This window comes from Pinus tabuliformis, chromosome 6 (genome assembly GCF_031772625.1).
Source record: "Pinus tabuliformis cultivar Carrire ecotype Pingquan chromosome 6, CPIR1, whole genome shotgun sequence".
Lineage (NCBI taxonomy): Eukaryota > Viridiplantae > Streptophyta > Pinopsida > Pinales > Pinaceae > Pinus > Pinus tabuliformis.
The window spans coordinates 1,238,658,512-1,238,669,314 of record NC_142292.1 but is presented as its reverse complement, the minus strand read 5'-3'; the positions used below and the strand labels follow the sequence as shown (position 1 = coordinate 1,238,669,314).

Genomic DNA, 10,803 nt, shown 5'->3' with positions numbered 1-10,803 from the left:
GAAATTGTATTATTATTTCTATATACGTTTATGGTAATATTAATTTGAATTGCATTGAAAGGGAATCACTGCTACAGAATTTAATGTGTATTACAATGCAATTCTTAAATAGAGCAACCCATATTAGCATATTCCTTGTCATAATACCGACTGAACATATCGATGGTTCAGTGACACTTAAACCAAAGGAAAACGACTTAATATGAATATTAGCTCCTACACTGACTATTAACTACATAATTAAAGTTTAAGCAATAACATTAACCAGCTTTATCCAAAAAATTTTGCATAGGGCAGCCTGGAGCCTGAAATATTAATGCCTCTCCAGAACGCTGCACTTTGGAAACAATTAATCTCTCGCTTTAAATAACATTAACAAGGGCTAGTTCTTTCTTCACTCTGTCAAAATAGCCCTCATCTGGCTGCAAAAATACAAACTTCATATTGTCAACATTTTCTTTTCGGAATGAAAAGATCACATATCATTGAATCAAACTAATATATATAAACTGGTTACAATTCTCAATACAGAGAGAACAGAGATTAGACTACATAGTAGACATTAAGATTAAAATTTCGCTAATAAGAAATATAAGAAAACAACACTTACATAACCATAATTACTGGAACCTCCATATTTTTGGGTTTTATGGTGGATCCCTGCCCAGCTAAAGATACCAAAACATGAGTTAGATTAAGGAACCAAGATGAAAATTTAGCTGAACACATCGACCCACAATCAGCAAAATCAAAACAACATACAAGTTGAAGAAAAGCTGGAGTTGATATCCAGTCCTATCTTTTGTTCCTTGATTAGGGGAAACAAATTAAAGGCAATCAAATCTTTCAATGCAAGTTGAAAGAATAGCGTTATAAGGGGGCTTCTATCAAACTATCAAACAATAAACTTGTGTTAAAAAGCATCTAAAATCAAAGTAACAACCATTCAATTCCATATTAAGAGGTGAGTCACATAAATGAACATTTCACACGGTTATATCCAGTAGATAGCAGGTTCAAAAATCAAATGCTGAATCAGGTTGCCCTAAAGCTGCCTGAATTAGTTTGCTGAAAGACTTAAAAGAGCCATGCACTTGAGTATTTGACTAGCATTTAATCTTTGCCTTGTGTCAGACAGTTAATTTTGATTGTGTCAGACAATTAATTTTGATTCCTTTAATCTTCAATTTGTTATAGAGTCCACAAACTAGTATGACCAAGAGTGCCAGCTTTACATCCTGGAAATTAATAAGTTTGCGTGTTTTTCATTTTACCCAACAGATCATATCTGAAGGTTGTGCAAAAATGTTTGCAAGGATACCGTCAAATACTGATTGTGGTATAGGCATCTATGGTGAATGAGGATACCATGAGATAGTGGTAAGCAAGAGGTCACTGGGCAAGCAAAAAATGTGAATGGCAAACTAACAGGAAAGATTGGAACCTTAAACAACAAGAAACGAAGCACAATGTAGCAAAAGAGTGCATAGAGTGTGTAAGATTGCATCACATTGGCTATTTGAGTGTGATTTTCTTTTGATGTGCAACCCCACTGATGCATCCAAGTGAATGCAGATTTTCTCCAACACAATCAATATACAAGCGCTGCTTAGTATTTTCAAGGTTCAACCGCTTGAAAAAACATTAAATCAAAACCCAAAAGATAATTTGTAGCAAAGAAGCACATGGGAACATAAACATGTCAGATTAAATTTCGTCAAAATTTTAGCATCCAGTTTGACGGATGATTGTAGTTTAAATGCAAAGATAACCGACCTGTAATGAATAATTGAACAGCAGCCCAAAGTTTTGTACAAATTACGTTTCAAAATAGGCACATGATTATTTATGCATGACAATTGATCAAAAAGCAAAAAAAACAGAAACTGCATAGGTTTAAGACATGAAACTTACACGACAGTGTTACTTATTCCCACAGTGAAGATTAGACGACGATTCCAAGCAGTCTTCAAGAGTTCAAGAACTTCTTCTCCTTCTTTGTTCTTCGGCAAGTAAGCAACCCGTATTGTACCAGTGTATCGGTTTCCAGGATTTGGATGCTCTGCAGTCTAGTCAAAGTTTTCAATTTAATAAAAAAATTAGAAAATGGCCCGAGTGGAATAAATGGACTAGTGTTGTTTATGAAATGAACCGTTGTGTGATTTAAGAAATTTTGACATAGGTAGGCTTAACAAATATTGTTCTTGGCATAATTGCCACTAATTATTTTCAACAGTTCAACGTGGTTAGGAATTTCTGATGGTTTAGGGCATTTAATCAGGGCAACTTTAACATAAAGGTTAGCACATGTTGATTAATATTACATAGCCTAGTACAGAAACTGTTGGGTCCCTATAATACTAGTGATTACCCCATTACTATTGTAGTTATACCCCTTATTTATATTGATGTACCCATGTAGTGCCCATATTGTTACTATTGTGCCACATAGAAGCCCACTATTGTTATTGTTGTGCCCTACAATATTATTGTTATGTAGGCTCTGATTGTATTGGGACCACTTAGACTCCTATATATAGAAAGGAGGTATTTTCATTTGTATCATCCAAGAATTGTTCATTTATGTAATGTAAAGGAGGTTGCCCCCTCGAAGAGGCTGAATTATAAGGCGTGGATCTCTCTTTTCTATCTTTTTGTGAGCTGGTTTCATAACATTTGGTATCAGAGCTTTGGATTCTAGGGTTTCGCTGCTCCAAACAGGTCATCGTGGTATTTTCGCTATAACTTTTTTTCTGGGACGTTTCAGAAGTCGCAAAAAAAACCCATTTGAGAAGAATTGGCGCTGAACCTTGGGTCCGAATTTCAGAGCTCTTCTCGCGACATTTTCGGAGATATGATCTGAGGAAGTTGGTCTTTTGGCAGACTCCTGAATTACATTCAAAACAGGTGACCTGGGGAAAATCGTCATAACTCTCTCTCTGAGGATCGGATTGAAATTTCGTAAAAAGGTACAGAAAGAGGACGGACTGTAGTTTCTTTTGCGTGTGTTTTAGATTCAAAGGTGGAAACAGTGACTCGTGGCACGTCGTACAAGTTCGCTCTACTGAACCAGTCTAAAAGCAAGTAACTGTGGGAGATTTCACATAACTCTTCCTTGGAGAATCCAATTTGGCTCAGACTTGTGGCATTGGAAAGAGGACGCAGAAGGCTACTACAGGTAGCAATTTCAGAATTGGAGGATCTGAAATTACAGAGATACATCAGATTCAATATCAGGCTTCTATAAAGTGAAAAAAGGTGTGTAGTTTTTTTTAAATTTTTGTGTAAGCTTGGTTTAACGGAATTCAAAGGGCATAGTAAAACTTTATTATCGGTAACTGATGCCCCGAGGAAAAAAAATGAAAACACCTAGTAAGGAACCTGAAAGCTCTAGCATGACTCATGAAGAAGAGGAAGAAATGCTACATGATATATCAAAATTACAAGAACAAGTGCAACAAATGTCACGCTCACAAAAGCTAACAGAAGCTAAGATAAGTGGCGTGGAATCTAAGGTAAATGGCATGGAAGCTAAGATGGATGGCATGGAAGCTAAGATTGATGCTAAATTTGATGGCATGGATGATAAGATGGATGAATTGAAGAAGTTGCTACAAGAAAGGGTCACTAATGGTGAAAAGGTAGTAAAGGAAACTCATGATGAGAACAAAAGAAATGTTAATCATGATACCATAGATGCTAATGTTGGATCGAAGACTCACCATGTTCCAAAAATCGATATGAGGAAGTTTGATGGCAAGGATCCCGCCACATGGATATTACAGATGGAGCAATTCTTCGATCTCAATAATGTGCAAAACACACAAAAGGTACGTATGGCAACTTTATATTTGGAACCAAATCAGTTTGTATGGTATCAATGGCTTTGTTCTCGTAAACAATTTATCACTTGGGCAATTTTTACGGAAGAATTGATAGCACATTATGAGGATACAAAAAGCAACACTTTTTTTAGCCAATTGATAATCTCAAACAAAAGGGTTCAATAATGGAGCACATTGAGGAGTTCCAAAAATTGAACATAAGGGTAAAAGATATTCCAGAGGAGCATAGGATTGATGTGTTCATAGGGTCTTTAAAGGATAATATCCAACATGATGTGCGCCTTTGGGAACCTGATTCATTAGAGAAGGCATTCAGGTTAGCAAGAAAAATGGAAAGCAAAATTATGGCAACTAGGAAGCATACCATTCACAACTATAAAGAAGGAAGTGTTGTTGCCCATAGTCTTCCACAACCTACAAGGTTGACACCACAACAATTGGAAGAAAAAAGAGCAAAAGGGCTTTGTTACAATTGTGATAGCAAATACACAAAAGGTCATAAGTGTGCTGAGAAGAAATTATTCTACATAGATTGTGAAGAGGAAGAAGAAAAGGAGCAAGAAAGGTCAAAAGAAGAGGATATATTCCAGGAACAAAGCCTAGATGAAGAACAAATAAATCCAACCATATCTTGTAATGCATTGGCGGGAATTACCACTCCTCAAACCATCAAGATAGAAGGACAAATCAAGAAGAAAAAGGTAATAGTGTTGATTGATTCAGGAAGCACCCACAATTTTATTCATTGTAGGGTAGCAAAAGAATTGAATTGCTTCCTATATCCAGCACCAGAGTGTCAAGTGATGATTGCAAATGGAGGAACAATAAATTGTTCTGGAAAGTGCCATAATATCAAGCTATCCATGGGAGAATATGTATTGACTAGCCCAATGCTTTCCATTCCAATGGGAGGTGCTGATGTTGTACTAGGAGTCCAATGGCTACAATCCTTGGGTACAATAGCTTTTAATTTTCAAGAACTTTTCATGAAATTTTCTGTGGAAGGAAAGGAAGTTGAATTAAGGGGTATTGCAGGGAAACCAGGAAAGATAATCAGCTCTAATGGAATGACAAAGCTTCTAAAAAAGGAGCAAAGAGGTGTAATTGCACAATTATGTTCGCTAGATGTTTCCACATTGGAATCATCTATTTCTCCAGATCTCCAAAAAGTCCTGGACAATCATTCCAAGGTATTTGAGACTCCCAAAGGTCTCCCACCTATGCGTGATCATGATCATGCTATTCATCTGATTCCAGGAAGTGTTCCTCCAAACATCAGGCCGTACAGATATCCATATGTCCAAAAAAGTGAAATTGAACGTATGGTTGCAGAAATGCTAGAGGCTGGTATAATTCAACCGAGTCAAAGTTCTTTCTCAGCTCCAGTAGTATTGGTGCACAAGAAGGATGGATCATGGCGCATGTGTCCAGATTATAGGGAGCTCAACAAGCTCACTATTAAAGATAAGTTCCCCATTCCTGTTATTGATGAATTACTGGATGAATTGCATGGATCAATTTACTTCACCAAGTTGGATCTTCGTTCGGGATATCATCAAATCAGAATGAAGATTGAAGACATTCCGAAAACAGCATTTAGAACTCATGAGGGTCATTATGAATTTTTGGTCATGCCTTTTGGCCTTACCAATGCACCTTCAACATTTCAAGGTTTGATGAATTCAATTTTCAAACCATTCCTTAGAAAATTTGTGTTAGTATTTTTTGATGATATACTAATCTACAGCAAGTCTTGGAAGGATCATGTTGAACATGTTGACAGGGTGCTACAACTATTGGAGGAGAAACAATTATATGCAAAAAGATCCAAATGTTTCTTTGGAGTCCAGGAGGTGGAATATTTGGGTCATATTGTATCTCATGAAGGAGTTAAGGTAGACCCTAGCAAAATTAAAGCCATTAAGGAATGGAAAATCCCCACATCCATAAAGCATCTGCGAGGATTTCTTGGGTTGACAGGGTATTATCGCAAGTTTGTTAAGAATTATGGGAGAATAGCAGCACCTCTAACAACATTATTGAAGAAAGATTCATTTTCATGGACTTCGGAAGCAACAAAGGCCTTTGAACATCTTAAAGAGGCAATGTGCCAAGCACCGGTCTTAGCTACACCGGACTTCACAAAAACCTTTATTGTGGAATGTGATGCTTCAGGAAATGGAATTGGTGCTGTTCTAATGCAAGATGAAAGACCCATTGCTTTTGAAAGTCGTCCAATCAAGGGAAAGTTTTTAAGAAAAGCTATTTATGAGAAGGAAATGTTGGCAATACTCCATGCACTTAAGAAATGGCGACCCTACCTAATGGGAAGACACTTCAAGGTAAAAACGGATCATGATAGCCTTAAATACTTTTTAGAACAAAGATTATCCTCTGAAGAGCAACAAAAGTGGGTCACAAAGATGTTGGGTTATGACTTTGAAATCATCTACAAAAAAGGGAAGCAAAATGTGGTGGCAGATGCACTCTCAAGAAAGGATGAGGATGTGGAAGCATTGTTGTGTGCCATTTCTATTATCCAACCAGATTGGATAAACGAAGCAAGGGAGGAATGGAAGAATGACGAAGAAGTGTGGGCACTTATTCAAAAGCTACAACAAGATTCCAGTACTTCTGATACATTTAGCTGGAAAAATGATTCGTTATGGTACAAAGATCGCTTATACCTCTGTAAGAATTCCCAGCTAAAACAAAAGATTCTTATGGAATTGCACACTTCTCCCTTAGGAGGGCACTCAGGATTTTTAAAAACTTACCACAGGGTTAAGAAGGAATTTTTTTGGGATGGCCTTAAATCAGATATTCAAAAGTTTGTGGCGGAATGTTTGGTTTGCCAGCAAAATAAAGTTGAAACAATTAAGACACCGGGTCTATTACAACCTTTATCCATTCCAAGCCAACGTTGGGAGGAGGTTTCAATGGATTTTATCACAGGTTTACCCAAGTCTGAGGGAAAGAGTGTCATCATGGTGGTAGTTGACAGACTTACCAAGTATGCACACTTTTGTGCATTATCACATCCATTTAAAGCCAGTACAGTTTCTACTGCATTTATGGAAACAGTTCAAAAGCTACATGGAAACCCAAAGATTATTGTAAGTGACAGAGATCCCATTTTCACTGGAAATTTTTGGACAGAATTATTTTCTTGTCTTGGTACTCAGTTAGCTCATAGCTCATCTTATCATCCTCAATCTGATGGGCAAACTGAGATAGTAAACAAATGTTTGGAAGGATATCTTCGTTGCTTTGTATCTGATAAACAGACACAATGGGTCAAATGGTTGCCTCTGGCTGAATGGTGGTATAACACTTCCTTTCATACAGCAACAAAAATGACCCCATTTATGGCACTTTATGGGTATCAACCACCATCCATCACATCATATTTAAGAGAAAATTCTAAGGTTCAGGCAGTGGAACATCACATCGAACATCAACAACAAGTCCTCCAACTCTTAAAGGATAACCTTGTGTTGGCACAGAATAGAATGAAACAACAGGCAGATCAACATCGCAGTGAAAGAAGTTTTGATGTAGGTGATTGGGTATTCCTACGGCTACAACCATATAAGCAAATGTCCCTCAAGCAAGCTAAGAAGGATAATAAATTATCACCAAAGTATTATGGTCCGTACAAGGTGTTGCAAAAGATTGGTACTATGGCATACAAATTGGAGCTTCCTGCAGCTTCTCGATTGCACCCAGTTTTCCATGTTTCATGTTTAAAGAAGGTTATAGGCGACAAGCTCCCAGTTCAAACAATATTGCCAGAACTTGACGAAGAAGGAAAAATTATATTGGAACCAGAAGCAGTTATAGAAACAAGAACTCGACAGCTACGAAATCGATCAATTTCAGAGTACCTTATCAAGTGGAAGAACTTATCCGCTGAAGATTCCACATGGGAGGATGAGAATTTTATGCAGAAGTATCCTGAACTACTCAAGCGTTGAGGACAACACTTTTTGAAGGAGAGGGGCATGTTGGGTCCCTATAATACTAGTGATTACCCCATTACTATTGTAGTTATACCCCTTATTTATATTGATGTACCCATGTAGTGCCCATATTGTTACTATTGTGCCACATAGAAGCCCACTATTGTTATTGTTGTGCCCTACAATATTATTGTTATGTAGGCTCTGATTGTATTGGGACCACTTAGACTCCTATATATAGAAAGGAGGTATTTTCATTTGTATCATCCAAGAATTGTTCATTTATGTAATGTAAAGGAGGTTGCCCCCTCGAAGAGGCTGAATTATAAGGCGTGGATCTCTCTTTTCTATCTTTTTGTGAGCGTGAGCTGGTTTCATAACAGAAACACTAACCTAAGGTCCACTATAAGTAACTCGTTCTATTTGTATGTTTCATTTCCATAAATTCCTATACGTTTTGGTTCATCTATTGCTGCAACCCATAATGATGACAACAGGAATGCTATACTTGTATTTTTGAGAAACTTCCGGAACAGATTGATCAAAAATACAAACAGTTACCATCGACTAAAGCAGACTTCACTCCTAGAGAATGGTATTTGCCACTGGAAAGAAACAATATTGATGTGCTGTGTAGAAGATCATCTATTAAAAAAACATGGATAAACTATCATTTTGTTCTGGCACATTTTTGGAGCTCCTACAAAATGGATAGAATCATATATTGGACACCTTTGCATGTGGAAGGCCCCAGCTAAAAGGACAAAGAAGACGTGGTCAAAGGTGAAATGCTTGCTTTCAGTGCCCTAGCTGAAAGGAGGACACATGGCAACAATGTGTGACCTTAAGGAAGAATTAAAGAAGTGAAAATGACTCATGCTAAGGGTTGGGTGGAACTTGATTTTAGTTATGTCTTTACAGCCCCCCAAAAGGGGTGATCCCCGCAAGGGATAGCAAGCTCTTACAAGAAGGATTCATAGCACGAGTGATTGGCCTTTCGGTTCAGTTACTCTTTCTATGAAGGGATAAATCATAGATCTTTCCTACCAATAAGAATAAATCTCTATTTTCTAGTGAATGTGGCCATGGGATTTGGGCCCATGTGCAAGTGCGAGTGCAAGGTTCGGTTTGTTCCGATTGATGACATGTTTTTCATGTATTCAAAGTCCACATTACCCTCATCGCTTGGTATGAATGTTGGGGTTTGATCTAGTTTTTTTGCGTGTAATATGTTTGCCTTTGCATGTCACATACCTAGAAGTGTATGTCCTCACTGAATTGATGGCTAATGGAGTCCGAAATAGCCTATCCAACCCTGTAGCCTATAGCCTTGTTAAAGGGGTAAAACCCCAATTTTTCCTATGTTGGGTCAACATTGGGCAAAAATTGGGTCTGCTGGGGCTAAATTATGGGTTGCACACACAACCCCTCACATTTTGGAGCCCATGGAAAATCTATAAATAGAAGAGGGTTGAGATCAAATGAGGCATCATCAAATTGTGGATCAAATCATCTGTTCTCTTAAGCTGTAGCTCTGTGGGTTTTAAGATGGAAGACCTCATTTCTCCTACTAATTTCGGTGGTGAAAAATTCTACCCTAGTCAGTCCTATTTTCTATTTTTTTACTTTGTTCTGGCACAAGAAATTTTCTATCTAAGAAACAACAAGTCAAGACAAATCTATTGGGATTAAACCAAGTTTTTTCTGAGGCAAGTTCATGATCAGATTTAAGACTCTGAGGCAGCAAATTAGTCTTGTAAGGTAGTGATGTCATTTTGAGACTGGCTAAGATTTCCAGAAGCAAACTCCTGATCGGACCGGAAATTTCTGAGGCCTTTAAAACATGTGAAGTTATCCTGTGGCAGAGGAGAAGAACGTCTGAAGTGGGCCGCAACTGTTCTGGACAGTTCTAAGGCCGAGATAGTGGACAATTCTGTTGATAGCCATTCTGTGATCCAACACAGTTGTATTAGCGTGAAGATAAGAGCTTTCAAGCCAGACCACACCCTCATCAAGGTTGGACAAAGGGCTGGAGCAGGCCGCACCCTCATCGAGGTTGGACAAAGGGCTGCAGCAGGCCGCAATTCCTAAAGAAGGTTCGGGAGACCTGATGACAAATCTTTTGAAGAATTCTAAGCAAAATCTGAGCTCAATTATCCTTCTAGTTACTTTACTGTCCACCAGAAGCAGCTTGGAAACCCTTCCTGAGTTAAAACAACATTGTGGTTACTCTTTGCAACAGGTCAAGGGTTTCATCCTGAAGCTCCCTAGTCAGAATCGCATAAACAATATAGAGTAGTTGGGATAAATCAATAGAGTCAGTGGTTAGTTAGTACGAAACTCAAATCCAATTTCATATGCTCACGATATTCACAGTTAAACTTTTGGTAAACTTAGCCCAACTGGCTAAATTTGATAGGTCGCTAACTAAAATTGGAGGTCCGCTAAAATTGGAGGTTTGGCTAAATTTGGCAATTGTTAATTAAGCAACAAATTGGCACTGTGCGGAGGTCGAATCTAGCAAAATTGTCGCCTACTTAATTTTGTTGGTGACCCTAAAAATCCGTCAACGAGTTTTTGAATGATTTATTTAAAAATAAAAATGGGGTGGTTGGCCACCCGACTGGCGGACCCGCCAACCCTCTCACCAAATATATATTAATATATATAAATATATTATGGGTCAACGGCCCAATGACCATGCCACGTTGTGCGAGGTCGGTGGAAGTTGAACCTAGATCGGCCAGGGTCAACCCGCCAATCGACGGCCCGAAATATAACACCAAACCTTGTAATAGAACCACAAAACCACGATATAAACAACCACCACAACAAATGTAATAGAACCAACATACGCCATGGGTCTTGTTTAATCCGCTCGTGAATTTTATATTTAAACCATGTTCTTTACCAATGGAATAGGAGGGTCACAGAGGAGCCACGAGCAGGAGGCACCTGCATAGGAAGAGAGGCCGAGATGTGGAACCATGAACTAG

At 38.2% G+C, this 10,803-nt stretch overlaps 1 protein-coding gene across 1 annotated transcript; it reads right to left on the bottom strand.

Annotated features, from left to right (window-relative positions):
• Positions 1 to 299: 299 nt before the first annotated feature.
• LOC149263167 (uncharacterized) lies at positions 300 to 10,667 on the bottom strand. Its single transcript, XM_089386683.1, has 4 exons — positions 10,596 to 10,667; positions 1,915 to 2,069; positions 611 to 668; positions 300 to 422 (listed from the first exon to the last, which is right to left on the bottom strand). Exons 1-4 carry the CDS (start codon positions 10,665 to 10,667, stop codon positions 363 to 365), a joined length of 345 nt encoding a protein of 114 aa, XP_089242809.1. The 3' UTR covers positions 300 to 362.
• Positions 10,668 to 10,803: the final 136 nt, after the last annotated feature.

What these genes read in the sequence shown, in the direction of transcription:
- LOC149263167 (XM_089386683.1), bottom strand. Translation starts at nt 10,667, where the DNA reads ATGGCGTATGTTGGTTCTATTACATTTGTTGTGGTGGTTGTTTATATC. An exon ending in TTTTGTGGTTCTATTACAAG is followed by an intron (nt 2,070 to 10,595) that starts GTTTGGTGTTAT and finishes AACTTTGACTAG; the next exon opens with ACTGCAGAGCATCCAAATCC. An exon ending in GGAATAAGTAACACTGTCGT is followed by an intron (nt 669 to 1,914) that starts GTAAGTTTCATG and finishes TGGTATCTTTAG; the next exon opens with CTGGGCAGGGATCCACCATA.